We start from the raw sequence: 21,734 nt of genomic DNA, 5'->3' as shown, positions 1-21,734 counted from the left end.
AATAAATAATCAGGTAACAGCTTGAAATCAACTCAAACTGGGAAAGTGATTAGTCCTTCTAGCCCTCCTCCCCTCTCATCATCTGTCACTCATCATGACAAGCTGTCCGCTCCTAAACAGCTGCTCCTCTGAGGCGGAGGTAACGGGCAGCTGCAAAGCCTCCCCAGCAAGGAAGCTTGTCAATCTGCTTTGTGTTGTCCTTTGCTGTTGCATTCTGGATGTGCCCATCAAGACCAACAAAACAACCCTGAGCAAATGGCACATTAGGATGACATTGGTTGTTGTGCTTGCCATACTAACTGTTGTCGAACAACAGCAAACAAAAAAGAAACCTGATACTTTATATAATGTTGCATGTGTATCTTTACTAATGTCACATCTGTCAGTCTACCCCTCTGTCCTTGTCTCCATGCATTTCTTAGGAACGACTCCATCCATCTACCAGATGCCCTCAGACTACATCCACCTGCTCACCCGTTCCTCAATCCCCCTCAGTTAGTCAGACAAGCTTGCCTGGTTCTGTTTAACTGTGTGCCACAGTGTGTATTAGAATAGTTTATGGGCAATATGACTTCAAGAAGCCAACAGCAAGGACTTAAGTATGTGATATATTAACAATGGCATGAATTTACTAAGGTAACGTTTTACATTGGGATGCTAGACGTCATAAATAACGTAGCCTAGTGATTATATAACAAAGGAACTAAATCACATGAAATCCTCCAGAAACTCCTTCAGCTCAGACTCCAGCAGCGACCAGCCCACCACGGACAGACAGATCTGGCTTTGCTGCCGCCTTCGACATGCAGTCAGAGCTCCGGTGGGAAGATGGGAGCTCAGCACCCGGTAGCAGCATCTCCTTCTCCTCTCTGCTCCTCCGGACCACTCTGCTGGAAACCCAGGCTGTATTGCTGGACCTGCTGGAGAGAAGGGAGGCAAGGAAGAGCTGCACAGGGCAGACTGTCAGAAAATGAGAGGTTTTCTTATGGGAGTTTGGTGCCCAGAAACAGGACCAATTTTGTCTGCAGGGACCGCCAAAATCAACACAAAATGAAAGTTCCTCGTAGTAAAAGAGACTACACACAATGTAATGTGGTCAGGAATATTGTGACACCATTGTAAGGTGACTGACATAGTAATGTTCCCTTTGAACAAACGAAGCACATCTAAGTATAATGGGCGCTGGACCTAACAGTGTTGTACCTGCCTGGCACCTTTTTTGTGACTATTTCCTGTTCGCCCATTTGACTCTCATTTACTTCTATTTGGACTTGCTACCCATGCCAGTAAACTTATGAATTCTGGCAAATTGTACATAATGCAGGCCAATAATCCTTCAGTATTTCAGAGCCCTTTCTTAAGGGCCAGCCTGTGTAAATACAGACTCCAGTTAAGTCTCTCCAGGAGACAAGCTTGTTCCCTCATGTGTCTGATTATAGAGTGTGGGGGTTAACAAAAACAGATGAAAAGACAAACTGAGGGAAGGGAACATCTCAAAAACAGCGAGCTAAAAAATAACACATTCATCAACAGTTCAGTGCCAGCTGTGGATTCACTGGAATTAATCAGGGGTACAAAGCCATGCAGAAACAAAGTCTGTGATGCAGGCCAGAATGAGGCCTGTTCTCCTTCAACTGCATCCCACTGTGTTCACAGACTGGTTCCAAACACCAAGATATTTCCTAAATACACCTGATCTTGCTCTTGGTGTGTACCTATACAATTAAACGTAAGTGTTTTTCGTGAGGATTTCCACTTTGGAATGATTTTTGTTGTTTAATCAGAATTGCTGTTGTCACATCCTGATGCTTAGTTGCATCTTGCCAGCCAATTATCCCTTATGTTCATATTGAATAGAATGCAAGATTTATATTCCGTGCCAAAGTTCAGCGTTGGTGCAGTCTGAAGTCAACGGAGTTAAGTCCCAAGTGAAGACTAACAAGTCCCAAGTCAACATGGGAAAGTCCCAAGTGAAGACTAACAAGTCCCAAGTCAACATGGGAAAGTCCCAAGTGAAGACTAACAAGTCCCAAGTCAACATGGGAAAGTCCCAAGTGAAGACTAACAAGTCCCAAGTCAACGGAGTTAAGTCCCAAGTAAAGACTAACAAGTCCCAAGTCAACGGAGTTAAGTCCCAAGTAAAGACTAACAAGTCCCAAGTCAACGGAGTTAAGTCCCAAGTGAAGACTAACAAGTCCCAAGTCAACATGGGAAAGTCCCAAGTAAAGACTAACAAGTCCCAAGTCAACGGAGTTAAGTCCCAAGTAAAGACTAACAAGTCCCAAGTCAACATGGGAAAGTCCCAAGTAAAGACTAACAAGTCCCAAGTCAACGGAGTTAAGTCCCAAGTAAAGACTAACAAGTCCCAAGTCAACATGGGAAAGTCCCAAGTAAAGACTAACAAGTCCCAAGTCAACATGGGAAAGTCCCAAGTGAAGACTAACAAGTCCCAAGTCAACATGGGAAAGTCCCAAGTAAAGACTAACAAGTCCCAAGTCAACGGAGTTAAGTCCCAAGTAAAGACTAACAAGTCCCAAGTCAACATGGGAAAGTCCCAAGTAAAGACTAACAAGTCCCAAGTCAACATGGGAAAGTCCCAAGTAAAGACTAACAAGTCCCAAGTCAATGGAGTTAAGTCCCAAGTAAAGACTAACAAGTCCCAAGTCAACGGAGTTAAGTCCCAAGTAAAGACTAACAAGTCCCAAGTCAACATGGGAAAGTCCCAAGTAAAGACTAACAAGTCCCAAGTCAACGGAGTTAAGTCCCAAGTAAAGACTAACAAGTCCCAAGTCAACATGGGAAAGTCCCAAGTGAAGACTAACAAGTCCCAAGTCAACATGGGAAAGTCCCAAGTAAAGACTAACAAGTCCCAAGTCAACGGAGTTAAGTCCCAAGTAAAGACTAACAAGTCCCAAGTCAACATGGGAAAGTCCCAAGTAAAGACTAACAAGTCCCAAGTCAACATGGGAAAGTCCCAAGTAAAGACTAACAAGTCCCAAGTCAACGGAGTTAAGTCCCAAGTAAAGACTAACAAGTCCCAAGTCAACGGAGTTAAGTCCCAAGTAAAGACTAACAAGTCCCAAGTCAACATGGGAAAGTCCCAAGTAAAGACTAACAAGTCCCAAGTCAACGGAGTTAAGTCCCAAGTAAAGACTAACAAGTCCCAAGTCAACGGAGTTAAGTCCCAAGTAAAGACTAACAAGTCCCAAGTCAACGGAGTTAAGTCCCAAGTAAAGACTAACAAGTCCCAAGTCAACATGGGAAAGTCCCAAGTGAAGACTAACAAGTCCCAAGTCAACATGGGAAAGTCCCAAGTGAAGACTAACAAGTCCACGCGGTGTGTATAGTCACCACACTTGTACTGTATTGTAACAGGTGCATTTATGTTCCTTCTCTTCTAAAAACCCGTACATAATGCTTCACAACGCTGAATGAAAGCATATGGAGCATCCCATAAGCAGATGGCAGCTGTATGTGTGAGTGAACACAGTGTGTGTGTGGGTTGAAGGGAATTATAAAAAACGTTGACTACAATAACATCACAGCAATATGTATCACAGCTGTGGGGAAATCACAATCAGACATGGAACCATGAGAATATACATTCACAAATAGATTTAATGGGCTGCACCTCCACTGACACACACGTTCAGTGGATTTCCGTCAGATCTCCAGAGGGGTCTTTTAGGCAAAGTGGCAACCTTTGATAATAGTTTCATTGCTGATGCTATCTTGCTGTGTGTGTCTTGTATATGTGCCGGGGTTCAGGAAACAATTAGGAAACTCTTCCGCCTCAATATGTTCAACATGAATGAAGCGACCTGCGTGATAAGCCAGGTTTTAATCAGTGAGCGTGTGCATTGCGTTTCACATACTTTTATTGAATTGCAGCCTTGGAGGTTTTCAGGGATTTGGCCTGTGATTGAAATGTTCAGTCACTCCTGAAAAAGGTCTAGGTATGAGGAAAACTTCAACTGTTTGGTGGAACGACAAGGTGTTCAAATGTTACGGTAGATAGCATTTATCTTGAATATTAGAACTCTTTAACAAACAGCTTCACCACTCTCCACCCAAACACTTGGAGGCGACTGTTGCTGTGGTTGAGTTTCATTCCAGGCGCACCAAGAACTCAGATTAATTACACACACAAACAACTAAAAGAGCCAAACCCATTGGCGTCTAAGTGATGCCTCAATGTTCAGTCTGTTGTCAGTGTGGGTGTTCTCAACCACAAAGGTACAAAAGCACAATAGAGCTATGAATTGCAAGCATTTTGAACCTTGTGGAAAATTCTCATAAAAGTAGAAAAAACGAACAATTAATGTTTAACAGGGTGGCAAACTCATGGAATGTGTTGATCAGTTGTGGTCACCTCATTGATTCATTGTAAATTTGTATATTTCTACAGAGCAGTATCTAATTATAAGGACCTTTAACCTTTTAATGGTCTCATCTAGTAAAAGAAAAAGCAATGGACCCAATATCATTATTGTTAATTTTAATAATTCTGTAATGCTTTTGTTTTTTTTATGTATATCTTAGATTCCCGGGGCACTAACAACAACAAAAGAAAGAAGAAGAAGCAACTGGAATGACAATAGATGAGCACAAATCAAATCTAACCTGCGTTTCGTGAAATAACGTCAACAAACCTCCATGTAAATTTACAATGAGTAGTATCACCTTAAGGCCATGAATACAGAGGTACATAATGATACAGACAACAAGAATCACTTTAAATGTTTCAGTTGCAGTTAGAATACATTTCATTCAGGAGAATTTGACTGCTGGACCAAGATTGAGGAATTTCAAGGTCAGAGTTCACCGCACCAGAGAATCAGAGAGGTCGCTTCTACTGCAGTGACACTTGTTTGTGGGACTCACAATGGTCTGATTTCTTATTTAAAATCATCTTCTTTCTTCATTTTTTTCTTTCTCTATTTTGAATAAGTTGCCCTGTCTTGGTAAAGTGACTGAAACTAGGCGATATAGGAGGCAGAAGAAAAAGAGCGTGGGATTGAAGATGGTGACCGTATGTACGAACAGTGACCATCCAGGGGAATGGACATTGAGAGTACCTGGTGTTCACCTGAACAATAAACTGGACTGGACAGACAGCACAAATACTCTACAAAAAGGGTTTTTTCGACTCTGTGGTGCATCATCCGTATTCTGTGAAGTGGTCTGCTGGGTCCCAGGTCCAGTGGAGGTGGTGGGAGAAAGGAGAATGATGGTTAAACTTTCATCCCTGATGGGGAACATCTCCTAACCCATGCAGGACACTCTGACAGTAGCACAGTGACAGTACTGTCTCCTTCAGTAACAGGCTGCTTCACCTGCAGTGTGTTAGCCACACAAGAAACTCATTCATCTGCAATATTAATTTATACCACTGTGTAATATCAATATTCTACACAATATCAACCAATATGTTCAATCTGACAAACTCAATTAATAAGTCAGTCTACGATTATATATATATTACTTATGTTATTATATCTTTACTGTTTACTTACTAATTTATTATACCTGTTTATTTGTTTACTGATGCCTATTGTTGTTGCACTATCACCGTTGCTGCTGTAATACTGCAAACCCCCCAATGCCAGACTAATATTCAATTCAATTCAATTCAATTTATTGGCATAACAGTAAAAAAAAATAAAAAAATGTTGCCAGAGCATCAAAATACAAACGTACACAATAATATTAATATGAATATCAACACAACATTTGTATATAATGATAAAGGCTTACCTTATTATCTTATCTTAAAATACCGTAATTCCGTGACAAAATGTAAACTTCAGACGGGGTGTGGCGCCCTCTAGTGGACAAACACCGCCACCACAGGATGAACCGCGTTTTGTAACTCCAGCAGTGATTAGTGTCGTCTAAAAAGACATGGATTTGGTATTAATACTAAAAAAGTATTGTACATTTGAATCCAGTAATTAGGATATAGAATTATGACTTCATGATATTAGACTGTTAGACTCTAATAAAATAACCATTTGGGGCCTATTAAGGCTGGTCTGTAGTGAAAGGAGGGTTTCATATTTCGTTCCCATGTATGTCCTGTGCTACCTTTGTAATGCATATATGTATTTTATTGCATTGTAACGTACAGTGTTGTATTGTGCTGTACGGTGGTGTACTACAGTTTGCTGCAGCATTGTACTGATATTAGGACACTCAATTGTAATAACCTGCCCAGGGACTAGATAATTAGCTCTCTAACTAACTGTGGCACGTTTACATTGAGGTGGAAACTGAAATGTTGATTAATGCGCACTGTCCCTGGTACATAAATCAATCAATGTAATCAATCAATCAATTAAAACAGACTCAGGGTCCAGATAAAAGTCAAGACATTTGGATATATGTTTATACTTTTGTACATATTCTTAAATGTTTATACCTACATCTGTTTTGTTTTCTTGTTTATTGTAAATTTGTGTATGTAAATCGAGAGCGAAGTGGAAACCGGAGACAAATTCCATGTATGCGTACGCATAGATCACCAATAAATAAAGCTGATTCTGATTTTATAAACAAAAGCACAATAACACATAATGTTTTAAATAGAATAGAAATCAGTGTCCTACAAAGAGACAACTATAATGTATCCACAGCCGAGACTGGTAGCTTGCAATAGCTACTAAACCTTATGTATGATAAATACATGTTAACATGAGATGTCTTAGAACAGTTTGGAACCACAAGCATGCCACTTGCGCTGCACCCTCTAGGTCTCTAGTGATATCCTCATAGCATCATTATAAGCTATACACTTGTGTTTCTGTGGTTTAACCCCAGGAATAGTAGAGTGGTGTGCAAAGTGCTCTGAACAGAGACACCTTCAGTTACCTACATGTACTAAACTTAAGATGTTTGCTTCTGCACACATTATGCAGCATAGCTAAATCTATCCTTATCATCTGTTATTCTGTAGCCCAATAAAATGTCCAAGATATATGATCTTATTACACACGCTACAGTTATTAGTCTATTCTAAAGACAGGACATTTAGACACATGTCCTCTTTGGTGGTACACTGGCTTTATATTTGATATAACCACAAGTAAAAGCAGATGGACAAAATATCAGAAACACCACAATATTGAATATTGACAACTATGGGCTCATTACATATGAGGAAGAAGACGTTTGCGTTGTTATTGTATTGCTATGTAATGATGCAGCTCTTGTTATATCGCCCACATGTTACCAAATGTGTACGTCGTGTTGTCTAATGCAGCGTGATGACGTATCTGGTTTACGCACTGCACACATAACCCACAGTAACGTGTCCTGCTCGTTGACATTGGGATAGCAAACCGACACCAGACGCCTCTGTGCTGACTTCTCTTACAGGTCAGTCAGGTGTTTATCTCGCTCTTGTTCTGTTCGCACCATACTGTAGATAATGCGACTAGAGAGAGAAAGAGCCAACCTGAATGTATTGTTAACGTGCTTTGTTTAAAGGACGTTAAAGTAGAAATAAGACCGTAAACATGTCGGCTAACGTTAGCATAGCTGCTAGGTAGCTAACAATCCATGAAAGTGGCTAAGTTAGCTAGTACTAGTACCGCTATCGCCTGGTTGTCAGACTGATTTTTGACATTTCGTTTCACTTCATTATGTCATTGTATTTAAATACATCTGAGATGTAGCTACTAGCTAGCGTTACTGCGTTAGCTTTGATGCTAACATTCACCGTGAGGTTAATCAAGGATAACTTCTGGTAGGATCACATGTCTGGCTGTTCAGACATTCTGACCGTTAACATTAATATCTTATGTGCGTTAGTTATAAATATTCCTTCGACTGAACTACTTCAAGTTTATCATAATGTATGATATTATTCCCTTAAGTGTAAAGGCACTTTGACATAACTTTGCGCCGATACCTGACCTGAACTGTAGACGTAAAGTTAGCTCTCATCGTTAGTCAGGGAAGTGCTTTATGTCGAGTCAAATCATTCTTTACATGTCTGCCTCCATCGATGTGGCTACAATGGCTGGTTGATCAGAAACGTTATAGTGTTTAATACAGGTTGGACAATGAGAGGATGTCCAGTCCAGCTCAGTGCTGGACTGTTTCTGACTCATGGTGCTGCAGACTACATCCAGTGAACTAGTTCCTGTGATTAGCCTACCACTATTACCCACACCAGTTCATCTGACATTAGTGTGTGTGTGTGTGTGTGTGTGTGTGTGTGTGTGTGTGTGTGTGTGTGTGTGTGTGTGTGTGTGTGTGTGTGTGTGTCCACCCACATCTGACAGGGCAGGATGGGAGCCTCCTTATCCACACCTGCTGCTCCTACAGTCCGGGCAGAGGCCATGATGGCCGCTCCCCCTCAGGGCTGCCCCATGCACCAAGAAGCCCAGCCTGTCAAAGGTGCCTACAAAAGTTGTTTTATTTTTGAACTACAATTGTTTTAGTTTTTAGCAATAGTTGGTGAAATGATGTTAACACGTTGCAATTTGTTTGTCTGCCTCTCTTAGTGTCTCCACCTGCAGAGTGTCCCATGCATCAAGCTCAGCCTGTGAAAGGTATCAACATTATAGTCCATGCTGGCTTATTCAGTTATTTGTGACATGCCTGTACCGCTTTAGCGAATCCATTTCCTGGAGGCACTGACGGATACGTTGCAGGTTGGTTTTGTTTCAGTGGTTTGTGCCAATGCTCTCTGATGTTGCCTGAGAGATTGTCAACCAATTCCTGGCCATTGGCTTCCACTGATTATCATTGTATCGTTACAAAAGTAGGGCCAGCAAACAGCAAAATGTGCAACTTGAAATCAAAATATACCAAACTATTTGTTGCGCAAGTATAGCTGTTACAATCAGAACTGGAACAAGACAGCGCTGCACTCTGTCACATCTTTTCAACATTCGTATTGTTGAAGGTTTTAAGCTCGTACTGTCCAGGGTTGGTACCCGCCAGGCCTCAAATCAGGTGCTCTTGTTTCCTGTAGCGTCTCCCCCGGCCGAGTGTCCGATGCACCAAGCGGCAGCAGGTCCAGTTCACCAGGACCGGGCCTATGACTTTGTGGAGTGTCCCATGAAAGCTGCAGAAGCCACGAAGAGTGACATCGACCCAGCTAACATGGTAAGTGCACCACCTGCGTGGAGGAACAGAGGGAGTGGGTGCTGGCTGGACAGAGCAGTGATAGTATGAAAGCCAAGCTGAAATGGATCACTGTGTGATCTAAAGCACCATTTAACAGTTAACAAAGGCTGAACGTCTTGGAGCGATGAGCTAAGGATAACATTTGTAGTGCTGAACGGCTGAGTGTGTATCGTGTTGTGAGCCGTCTCTCCTGCCCGTGTGTGCAGATGCCTCCTCCTAACCAAGTACCCGCTGAAGACCAGCCCTTCGCTCTCCACCTGGCCAGAGAGGAGTCCACCATTCCCCGTCACAACACGGAAAAGAACTGGGTTTACCCGTCTGAGCAGATGTTCTGGAACGCCATGCTGCGGAAAGGGTCAGTCCATACCGCGTGGCTTCTGTACGCCAGTTCATCACCGGGCATGTGTGCAGTAATGTAGCACAGGTCGTTTTGGGTTTTTCTAGCATGTAACATCCCCTCATACTCTTCATTAGAGAGTATGAGGCCGGCAGGCTGGCAATGAGAGTAATTCAATATAGTTTTGATTCGATTCTGAATTTGAAAAGCACAAACATTGTCTGATGACAAAAGTCTGCAGGTGAGCTCGTCACATCTCCCCCGCCCAGAGGAGCGCTCTTTCACCGTCGATCACTCTCTTTTTTTGTGGACTTTAATCCTCCCTCTGAACGCAGTTTCTTTTTTATCTGGAGCATTCCAGACTTCTGCCCTACTGCTGCATTTATGTGGTCTCCCCCTTCCTGTCTGCCACAGCATCGATAATAATCAATCAATATTTGGCCAAAAACTCAAGAGATTTCCACCTTCAGAGCTAAGTGTAATTCTTGAGCATGACGTCCATTAGGTTTAAAACGTAAGGGTTGCAGAATAAACGGTAGACATCATGAGTGCATAAAGTGATCAAATAGATATTAACTAACCTATCTTGCCTTGTTTGCAGCATCAGTGTTGTTCCTGCTGTCATCATTTTCTTAAATTCCTCATAGCGCTCCATTATAACATGTTCCTCTTGATGGAAGTAGGCGGCACGTGATTGGTTGTGTTAGTGTGGCAGAAGAGGCCAAACGCCTCCTTTTTATGGTAAAGTGCACATGATGCCTGATGAAGAGAACCTGCTTAACTAAGACGGTTGATAACCGCGTAGTGGTAACCAGTAGTACACGTTCACCATATGAGCTACTAGTGCTGGGCGGTATACCGGTATTATTTCCCGTACGATATGAATTTTTCATATACCGTCATACCGGAGCACAGTCTATCAACAACTGTCAATCTTCAGCAGGTGGCAAAATACATTGTTCGCCGCGGCTTGCGTCACAGTCGGAGCTAGTTCTATGAACTGTATTGAGAGGGACCCTTGATCATGGTTCTAACTTTATAACACAACAATGAATAACCCACAACTAACGCTATTTAACAGGGCAAAACACCACGACACAACAGTTTGTGACACAGAAACAATTTGTAACACTAATAATTGTACATTTATATAATTTCACCGCCGAACTGCATGCTGGGTACAGCTCACTCGCCTGCTAGCACAACAGTCTGCTAACAGCCGGGAGAGGCTCATCACGTGCACAACGTTACATTAAAGAACAGAACAGATTGATGCAGGATGAACATAGACAGACCGGAGATGCACCGACAGAGTTTGACACATATGCAACACTGATTACGTTTAATGTGTGTGGTATTTGTAATAGATGTACGTTGGTACATAGAGGGTGATAAGACGCTGTAACGGGAGGGACTTAGGACCCAGGGGAATGTAGGTGAAGGAAAGCGGAAGAGACGGAAGACACGCCACACGCCACACGAACAGCTGTTCACCGCTCGTCACGATCCTGCAGACCAGAGATTCTCAACTGGTGGGTCGCCGTGGACCCGTTTTCAGTGGGTTGCGGGCCTTTGCCTTATGCAGCGCACTCATTCACGCTCCTTTCCAGCATTTACGGCGCTTGTTAAGGCGCTTGTTAAGCGGTGCAGGAAAAACGCCGACCAATGCGTTGTAAATCACGTCACGTGATGCAGTTTAGCCAATCAAATAAGGGTATTCTGAAACGTTTCCTTACTCTAGTGAGATGTACCCACACCGTGACACAGGGAGGAGAGACAAGGAAAGACATCATAGAGCAGATCTCATGAAAATTTATGTGTGAAAATCAAATATCTCTGGTCGATTTTAACAATTGAAATTGCTGAAAAGACCGCATTCCCAAACGAGTGCTGCGAAAACATTGAAATAAAAGTGTTTCTCTTCCGCACACTTGGCCTTATGGTGAGGTGTATGAGTTTGAAAAGAATACCGTGATATACCGTGGTACCGCTAAAGTTATGCAAAATACCGTGATATACATATTTGGTCATATCGCACAGCACTATGAGCTACATGATTCACCCAAAGGCTAACCTGACTAGCATGGTTCGGTTAACATTGCCAAAGCTGTCTGTGTGGAAGTGTTGCACTTCAGAGTGTAAGTTGTGCCCACAATAAGACGCAGTAGAATGTGTCTGTCCTTTAAAAAAAAAAAATCTAATCTTAATAATGTTTAATTGGCTCAATGTCCAAACGCTCAGTGTGCATATACTACAGGCCTTAATGATTACAGCGTCACACTCTCAAACTGAAAGGAGGCAGCGGTGTCGAGGGGGCGGAGACTCTGGGTGGGTTCTTAATTAATGTGATTTAACGGTCAGTCTTGTTCGCTCTGCAGGTGGCGCTGGCGTGAGGATGACCTCGGCGCTAAAGATATGACCAACATCATAAAAATCCACAACACGAACAACGAGCAGGCCTGGCAGGAGATCCTGAAGTGGGAGGCGCTGCACGCAGGGTGAGTTCACAATGTGCAGCTTTCCTTTCATCAGAGACCCATTCTTATCGAGTCAGATATCATATTTCTATTTCTATAGTTTTACAAAGTCGTCTTGACCTTCCTGTTATTTAAGGACTGTGTCTTGTGTTGTCCTGCAGTGAATGTCCATGTGGGCCGACCCTGAAGAGGTTCGGCGGTAAAGCCAAAGAGTTCTCACCGAGGGCTCGCTTCCGCCACTGGATGGGGTGAGCTCCTTCACACTTTACCTGCCGTCTATCGACGGACTATTTTCTGTAACCAGTGTAGCGTTACAATCTGTGGACGTGAAGCCGTCAGAACGTGCGGTGAATCAATGTTATTGACTGATTATCCGGCGATGGTGATGTGCCATCCTCCGCTGTGACAAGAGGGTGTGGATGAGGCATTGAAGTTGTTCAATTCTACACATTTAGGGGTGTGCTAGCTAGCTTGCTGATTCCACCATGATTTAATGCTCCAGTTACAGAACATAAAAAGCACCGCTTGATTTGCCGGGTTTGGTCTACGTTACGTCTACATGTAGCCAGACTTCATTGTTATTAAAATACCCTTCATGGTAGCCGTTAACCTTTCAGTTAGCTTATGCTAAATGCCATCTGCTAATCTGCCTCGAGATCAGAAGCACCATCTTATTTCAGTGGATTCATCTCTTCTTCTCCTTCTCATTAGCTATGAGCTGCCTTTCGACCGCCACGACTGGATCATCGACCGCTGTGGGAAGGAGGTGCGCTACGTCATCGACTACTACGACGGCGAAATCAACAAGGAGAACTACCAGTTCTCCATCCTGGATGTGCGCCCCGCCTACGACTCGTTAGGCGCCGTCTGGGACCGCATGAAGGTGACCTGGATGCGCTGGACCTCCTAAAAGGGACTCGGGACACACACACACACACGCACGCACGCACGCACACACACACACTATACATATATATGTACATACATGGACTGTGAAACTGGCGTTCCTCATTTTAGCTCTGTACAAGATGTGTGGTGCTGTGCAAAGGAAACATAAGCAGAACTCCTGAAGTCAAATAAAATGACTTTGTGTTTGCAGAACGTCCGTTAGGCTGCATGAAGCTTCATCTGCTCATCATATTGATTTCAGAGGAGAATCTTCTTTTGGGTTTGCGTTGCAGTTCAAAGGTCAGCGTGTGTCTCACTCTGCTCACTCTGCTCACTGTCAGGAACACTCCACCAATGTGACACACAAAGTTTGTCATGAGGCGCTCCGTCTGCTGTGGCCACGACTGAGAAAATAACCCTGACGATGTCATCGCTGATCTCAGCTCAGGCCCACAGAATTGTGTGTTGCATTATGGGAATTGTAGGATCTTAGTGGGATATAAAAGTCAGCATCAATTTGAACCATTTATTGAACCTTTCCATGTTGCATTTATGTTCAAGCAGTACTGAGTTGCTTGAAGTTGTTATTCTGCTGAGACTTCATGATGGATGTCTCTGTAGACGAGTGCTGCTTCTGCTCATGTGGCAGCTTTGACTCGTGGAAGAATTGTAAAAGTTCTGGGTGCTCCCACACGTCCTGGAAAACACTTGTTTTTCATTTCATTGAAAATCTTCAGTTTCAACATTCTGTTTATTTTATTAGTGATGCATATTACTGTATGGGGCAAACCCTGTCTGTCACCAGCCAAATCACCGAAAAGAGTGGGAACCCTGGTTGTGGTCACAATAGTTTATGCTTCAAAATAGCTCATGTTCTTCATTAGGAATATATAATTTCATCTACAGTCCGTTGTTTGTCGGGGTGTTGCCTGTGTGATAGTTGAGGAGTACAACACCTGTGGTGCTCAATGGTTCTCCATGCAGACGCTCAGCGAGCTGCTGACTGATGGAAGTGAAGCTCACCCGTGTGATTCTCCTCTGATGCACGCCGTCATACTTTACTGGAGCACAGCGATGAGGGTAATGCGTATTGGTGAGACAGATTACCATGGCGACTGTGTGGCGGGTGATGGGTCTAGTTTGACTTTTGGGTTTATAGTTCTATTTTTTTAAGAAAGACCAGGATGGACATGAGGCTTTGTTATATGACCAGTTCACATACTGTTAATCACTGCAGCTGACTTCATAGACTGTAAGACTTCATTATTTCACACTGAGTGCTAAAGCTCTTAAGTTACCTCAAAGTCACATTCTATCTGCTTTAATGACTTTGAACATTTCATGTGTGACTTCAGCTTATCAAATGTAGTTGTGTTGATATTTGTATTTATTGATTCCTTAATGACTAGATTTCTGAGGGCATAATCTTGGTGCTTAAGAAGTTCTTGTAAGTAAAAAAATAAATAAATCATTTTAAAGCTGCTCGTCTTCTGCCTCTGAATTATTGTTGTCTTTCTACTAGAAACCATGAAAATGACCCATTGGAAAGGTGTACTGGGTTGACTTCAGGTGCTCTTTGTGTACGGGAATAAACCCATCTAAATGCACAGTAAAGGCTCAAGCTGGAAGAACATGTGGAGACCAAATCAACAGCCACAGGCCTCCCTGTCCATGGAGTGCATATTTAGCACCATCTGCTGGACACAATGCATCATTACAGTTGCTTAAAATAAACCGGATGGCCCTCTGTGTTTTGTCTCTGCTCAGCTGCGTAACGAACCAAACCAGGATTGATCACGTTCTTAAAGAGAAACTCAGCAGATGTGAATAAAGTCCAGTCTGGTTTATTATTCATGACACACAGACATGAGACATCGAGTACCGATCACATCGATTCCCACTGAAGACAAATATGAAGACAAAAGTGAGATGTTCACAGCCACAGAGCATTAGGCCTACATATAATAATGATAATAATAATAATAGTTAATTCACAGCAAGAATAAACAAATCCACTGCCAAGCAGAAGACGACTCACAGCGACCTGGTTTGTACAGGTGAGCTCAGACTCTACCAAGTCAACTTGTAAAATGTGGTTGGGTTAAGTGCTGAATTTAATATACGTGCAAGAGGCCACATGACATTAACAGCATTTCAGGGGCTCTATTAGCATAAATTAAATATAGTAATCGTAACTATGTTTTCATTGATTAGAATAAGCCCTTCATATTATCTACACATGTTTCTATGGGCCTGACCTCATGGGACGGCGTATAAATAGCACAACGTTGTAGGGACATTGTTCGTGTCATGATAGGCTTTTTGCGTGTCATTTTCTGCCACATCATAACCGTGCAATGGCCGCAGCTAGGTTACGGCACCAAAACATTAGTCATTTGGTCAGGGGCTGATTCACATTTTTAATTCACACGTTGATGCAGTTTTGAAGCTGAACACAAGAGGGAGGTGTTTCACTAGAATTGACACGTTTGAGCTGTAGGGGGACAGCACAATGAAACAGGAACAAAAAAAGTACATGTTCTGCCAGGGTTCTCCCTCTGGTTCTCTCATTTAGTGTCTTGTCACATTTAGTTTGTGTGTTAATCTTCAGCAACAAGGTTCCACTAACGGACAGTTTTTCAGGGTTAATTCTGTGAGGCCAAGGTTTTACTGGCATGGTATCAGTGGCGGGCCGTGAGTTTTATACCTGGGCCTTCAGTGCTGTTCTTTTACAGTTGAACCACCTCCTAATAACCTCATTATGACGCCACAGCTACGGTTATTATCTGTTTCTAGGGGTGTAACAATACACATATTTGTATGAAACCGTTCGGTACGAGGCTTACGATCCGAACAATACGTTTGAATAATACTAGTGAATAATAATAATAATAATAATAATAATAATAATAAAATAATACAGAAGCTTAAATTGTGGGAAATAAAATGTTCTTTTGGTGGAGCCACTGCGCTCAACATGGCAACCCACCCAACTTGCTGTCTGACACGCCCACCACGGAAGAACGACATTGTACTCTGATGATGCACGTGTGTTCTGGGACGCACACTATGCTAAATTAGTTTAGCAGGAAAACCAACAGCAGCACACTCGCTGAAAACTCTCCCCACAGCGTTTAGCTGTTCCCTACTGATTCAAACAGGGCTAAAGCAATCGCCACACAATCCCCATTTCTCCAGAACATAATTCTTGCTTTGTAAAAGAAAACAGAGAGATGAATACGTGCATGACGGGATGCTTTGTCATTAACGGACAATGCATACAGTCAAAATCAATTAACACAATGACAAGAACAAACTCACAAGAACCAGTCACACATATTAATATGACAACAAAGCAACAAATCAATCCAGCAAATCTGTGGCGCTAAAACACGTGTTCCACCGCACACTGAAGAGCACGAGCCATTCAGATATTATTCACATCAGAGGGATCAATATTAACCATATCATAAAAACGACACCATAGACAAATGAGCACAGTAGTAACACTACTGCAGATGTAAAAACACAAAAGCAGTTAACTTACCAAAGCTGCTGTTCACTTAAAGACAAAGTCCATCCTCCTTTCTTTGATTACAAAGAGTTTAATGATGCGGCTGTACAGAACATCGGTGTGGTTCAGTTCCAGCCAGAGGTCCTCCTGCGAACATGTTCGTTGAGTTGTAGATCCACTCGTAGCTTGTACGTTACTTGTCTGCTATAGTGTTGTGTTGCTGCCTTGGTTAGCCACCTCAGGTTAGCGTAGCTCCAAACGGCTCCAAACACCAAGAGGCTCAGTTGCAAATAAAAATGCATTCTTAGCCATAAAATGTGCAACGCTTCTCCGACTCTGTTAGCCAGGAATACCGTTCATACAAATCCTTTTCCTGGCTGGGTCAGGGCTGCTAGCTGTGGGGTTGGCCGAACCTTTCTTTCCTTCTCCAGAAAGGCGTTGCCAGTAACTCCGCCACCAAATCAGTTTCTCCTCCTTCAGCCATTGAGTGTTAAAAAAACAAAGATAGGTAAAAAAAAAAGAATCTACACCAAGCTAAAAATGTCAAATCAATGTCATAACTTCTTACATATCTTTCTACTTGAACTTTTACTACTACTACTAAGTTCTGTTAGCTAGCTTCTGTTAGCTAGCTTCAGCTTCACAACAGTGACACTAGCCCACTGACCAATCACACCGCACGGTAATGCTGACACTTGTAGGCCACCTAGAATGCTCTGACATGTCAAACTAAAGATCTGATTGGTTGAAGACTATGACAATCAACAATATCGTCCCTATTTACTTAAACTGCAAAGTCTACCTAGAGGGCCTCGGGCCTCTCTTCTTACCTAGAGACACAGGGGCTGAATCTGATTGGATAAAAGCTCTACTTAAAACAAGCTGCACTGTAAGCAGCGCTGCAGGCTGGAAGCAGAGCAACTGAGGAAGACAGTAGCTGTGCAATGAGAAAATAAGCTAATGGGAAAAATATGTAGTGTATTTATGAAAAAGTATTAAATTATAAAATAGCTATAAATTTGTGATTCTGTTTAGGCCAGCAGAGAAGGCTTTGCAGGCCCTGACGGCCCACCACTGCATGGTTTAGATACAGGCCTACATGTTATTAATATGTCTTGTTTTTTCAGCCCTCTAGTGTGCAGTACAGCAGATATAGAAGAATATTAACTACATCTTTTTTTTCAATCTATCAGATGTGCTCATGGTTCATTTATTTTCTCACATATGGTGCTTGCAGGTGAGACTCTGTCATGTTTGAAGCCAGCAGATGGACCCAAAAGCAGAGACAGCAACAGGCAGGAAGTAAAAAATGAACTACCTTTTCTCAAACTAGGAGCACAATACACATACGCCAGGAAGCAAAGGCAACACTTTGATTGGGTGACAGGACAATGAAGAAGACATAGAGCAAGCACAGGAAGCTCAAATCACAAAACCTCACACTCCTCAGAAAACAGTGGAGTGTTTGAGGGTAGACAGAGTAATGATGATAGAGAAGCCCTAAAAACAACTGAAAGCCCCGTGGAGTCCAACAGAAGACTCCACTCAGACACTTTATGTGCTACTGCATGTCTTTATGGTCAATACAATAAGGTGTATGGATTAAAGGCTACTTATTGCTTTGGGTTCTCTGTGTGTCGTCCCACTCCAGGTATTTCTCTGTCTGTGCTTTTCTTGCTTTCTCCTGGACTGAAACGGTCATCGGTCACGGGCCAATAAAAAAAACCACATCTACGTCTAAATGTTTTACTCGATGAGGTCTCTGGTTCGAGTCCCTGCACAGACCAGGTATGGAGTATGGACCGGCAGCTGGAGGGATGCCAGTTTACCTCCTCGGCACTGCATAGTTGCCCTTGAGCAAACCGCCGGAGGTGCTCATTTTAGCATCGCTCCACATTTGATGCATGTGTGTAAATACGTGTGTATATATGTGAAGTACTGCAGTACCTCTCCACCGCTAAGCTGCTGCTGCATGGCAGATTGAATGAGGCCTCTTTTTAGGGCGACTTCGAGTTGATAGCATTCATACATCGCTGCTTGTTTTTCAGTTTGAGGGAAGTTTGTTTCTATCTGGACACGATACGAACAAGCAAACATCACATTGTTGCAGTTTCTCCTAATGAAGATGTCCTAACCTGCCCCCCGTGTGTCAGTGAACGCTCTCCCTGGCACGGTTTTAGATTAGTTTCGCACATCTGCTCTGCCTCCGGGAAGAGAATCTGCTCTGTATGTAGGTATAAACGGCTGATTCTAAGCTAATGAAAACCAGGTGTCAACCTCCGGTTCTGCCGAGTGAAGCCAAGGTGGAAGTGTCTTAAACCTGCATTCTCTCTACTGACCAGCAGGGGGCCACTCCTCTGGTTGTATAGAAGTCTATGAGAAAATGACTCTACTTCTGTCTTGATTTATTACCTCAGTAAACATTGTAAACATGAGTTTATGGTCTCAATCTCTAGTTTCAAGTCTTCTTCAATACAGCATGATGTTCATTTAGTAAATGATGGTCCATTTAGCTACCAAAGACATATACGGCGTCTCTAAATCACTCCTCCACAGTCAAAATATGGTCACGTCAATTCACTTGTTACAAAAAACAAGATGGTTAAGGCCAAAATCCAAGATGGCTAAAATGCCGAACTCAAGTTTCGAAACCGTAGTCTACAAACCAATGGGTGACGTCACCTATGAGTGAAATGCATGCATCAGAATTTGACCCAGGCTCATAACTGTTATAATGTCTATTGTGTCACTAGATTAAGTTTTAACATCTCTGCAGGAAGAAAGTAACAATTTAGATTTTGGATACACGGTTGATTTATCAATATAATGCCTATTTGAAAATGTGCTTTTGTGTTTTCAGAGATGTGAGAACCCGCCAGCTGGGCAACTTCCTAAAGTCTCTGCTGGTTACCTGGCAACTGCTCACGGCCAGGAAACTGTTGTACACACAAACCCCCCTGTAACACAGCAAATTGTTGTTTTTCACATTCCAGTTTTTGAGATTAAGCACATGAGACATGATTTGTAAATGAATCAGCTTTAGAGGTGCTGGTCGATGGATTTTGTTACCTTTTCGACAGAGCCATGGCTTGCTGCTTCCAGTCTTTATGCTAAGCTAAGCTAACCGGCTGTGTCTATTCCTTTAAGGCAAGCAAACTGTAGCAATGCGTAGCCTATGAAGTATATATTATTTGCTATTTCTACAAAGAGATAACGGGAGCTTTTCTTCCTCCTTAAAACTATTTCATTTGATTTTCTCCCTGTCCTCAAACGCACCGTCTTGATGCTCCCAGTCCAAAGCGCACATGTGGCTGCATTAAATTCCTGATCAGCTGTGGGTTATTCATGTAGGTGGATGGAGCGAGAGCTGAAGGCACAGTGAGGGCGGACAACGCAACATGTCTTGTAGCTGCAACTACAAGGACAGGATTCTGGTCTAATGCGGGCTCCTGGAGCGGTCAGCGGAGCAGCAGGTCTCTCAACTGTTTGATTCCAGCCTCTGTGACTGTTGAATGTCAGCGCAGGGGGAAAACATCTCTCTTTAAATCCAAAGGGGGTCGACACCTGACCTTTACCGTCCACGTCGAAGACAATGTGACGTCTCAGCATGACGTCTCAGCATGACGTCTCAGCATGACGTCTCAGTGGCTGTAATTGGCCAGTCGTCCGTGGGGATGGGAACAAAATGGATGGCATCAAACATCTCGTTTGCTCTTTCGGGTTTATTTCTCCTTTAAACACATGACCACGTGGGTCGACCGTACGTTGCCTGAAATAATGTGTGCGTGTTGATTTCCCATGTGCCAGATAGCTGCACTGCACTCAGCAGGTATCCAACAAGCCCCTGGTATTCTGCATGGAAGTCCGGTATCTTATCATACTTTGCTCTCTGCAGTCCCCATTTCTATACCAACGAAGGGCCTCTGTCTGCCACGGGCCAGCCGCTTACCTCAGCATTACCCAGCTCCGTCCATGTGTCCGCTCGCTATCAGCGCCAGAGATCACCTCGTTACACAGGTTTGCCATTTTACATCGACGGGCCGCGTTCCTCTGCTAATCAGTGTGAACATGCAATCATCCAGGTGTCTGTTAAAAGCGATTTTGTTTTTCAGCTCCGTATTGATTTCAAGCAGTTTGAGGAGAGGCCTGCCTTTGCTCTCAGGTTAATCTCAGTGATAATTATGACTCGGACATGTGCGTTTAAACGTAGCCATTAAATTAAAGCCGGTTTGGAGGTTTAAATTGTGTCTTATCAGCAAGTAGACAAAGAGGATTGTAGCAGGGAGGGAAGTGAAGCATATATACATATAAATTAAACATTGTCACCAATAGATAGAATATGCTGTGCGGCAACAATCAACTTTCCTTCATTTCAAACATGAAACAAGCAACTTCAGTCTTCTGCCAAAAAAGCAGGAGAAGCCAATAGGCAACATCATCTAGGTCAGGGGTCCCCAAACTTTTTCCTGTGAGGGCCACATCACTGAACATATCGTTTGACCTAGGGCCACACCATTATGGGGGGGGGGGGGGGGCTACGTGTGTGCTACTCGCAGGTGAGCGACTGTTGCATCGTGCGCGCGGATCGGGGCGGAACACCGCCGTGCGCGATACAGAGAGCAGGGGGATTGAAAACGCGCGACCATGTAGTGACAGACATGACATGCCGGCGTGTAAATAAATTAAGCACAAGTACTCGTCCTTCAAGCTCCCGTCTCTCTGCTCTTCTACTTCTTCTACTCTTCTACTTCTACAGGGTGCGCGCATGACAGCTCTCATCTCGTTCGCCCCCTGGTGGTTGGCTGATTCAGGAAGCGTTTGATTTGATATGTAGCAGAGCACGTATTTTAAACGTTAATATCGCAGACGATCATGCTCATTTAATCGTGGCAGCCAAAATTGTGATCGAGATTAAAATTCGATTAATTGTGCTGACTGAAAAAAAATCATAATGCGTCTCTGGTATTGTTCAGGGGGCCGGACCAAATGTGGAGGCGGGCCGCATCCGGCCTGCGGGCCGTAGTTTGGGGACCACTGATCTAGGTTATTATTAGCACACATGATAACAGATTATTAAAGCAGCACTAACTATATAATAATCTTCCATGATAAAAACAGGCCCAGTCACTTGTGGTGCTCCTGGCCCACAGACAAAAACCACCAACTCTGCAGTTCCTCTCGGCTCTTTCTGGCTCATTGATTACTGTTTTAGTTCAGTCTTTCTGCCGCAGCAAGCAGCTGTTTTTAGCAAGAAAGGCTCTTATAAACTCACTGTACTCCACCCGCTCAGCAGCAAACAGCAGACAGACACAGTTAGAGATTAGCTCGTGAACACAGTGGAGCATCCAGCAGCTAAAGAGACACATCTTTCCCTCAGAAG

At 43.2% G+C, this 21,734-nt stretch overlaps 1 protein-coding gene across 2 annotated transcripts; it reads left to right on the top strand.

Annotated features, from left to right (window-relative positions):
• Positions 1–7,304: 7,304 nt before the first annotated feature.
• Positions 7,305–14,321, top strand: hccsb (holocytochrome c synthase b). Of its 2 annotated transcripts, none has more exons than XM_079181738.1 (8): positions 7,305–7,377; positions 8,289–8,403; positions 8,511–8,558; positions 8,984–9,117; positions 9,345–9,493; positions 11,854–11,973; positions 12,114–12,200; positions 12,664–14,321. In XM_079181738.1, the coding sequence occupies exons 2-8, from the start codon at positions 8,295–8,297 to the stop codon at positions 12,860–12,862; spliced, it is 846 nt and encodes a 281-aa protein (XP_079037864.1). In that variant the 5' UTR covers positions 7,305–7,377; positions 8,289–8,294; the 3' UTR covers positions 12,863–14,321. The 2 variants fall into 2 exon arrangements, with proteins under 2 accessions (XP_079037864.1, XP_079037865.1); XM_079181739.1 differs by having other exon boundaries at positions 7,343–7,377; positions 8,294–8,403.
• The last annotated feature ends 7,413 nt before the right edge of the window (positions 14,322–21,734 follow it).

Source organism: Pholis gunnellus (genome assembly GCF_910591455.1).
Source record: "Pholis gunnellus genome assembly, chromosome: 20".
Classification (NCBI taxonomy): Eukaryota; Metazoa; Chordata; class Actinopteri; order Perciformes; family Pholidae; genus Pholis; species Pholis gunnellus.
The sequence above is the reverse complement of the archived record's forward strand: the minus strand, read 5'-3'. Positions and strand labels throughout refer to the sequence as shown.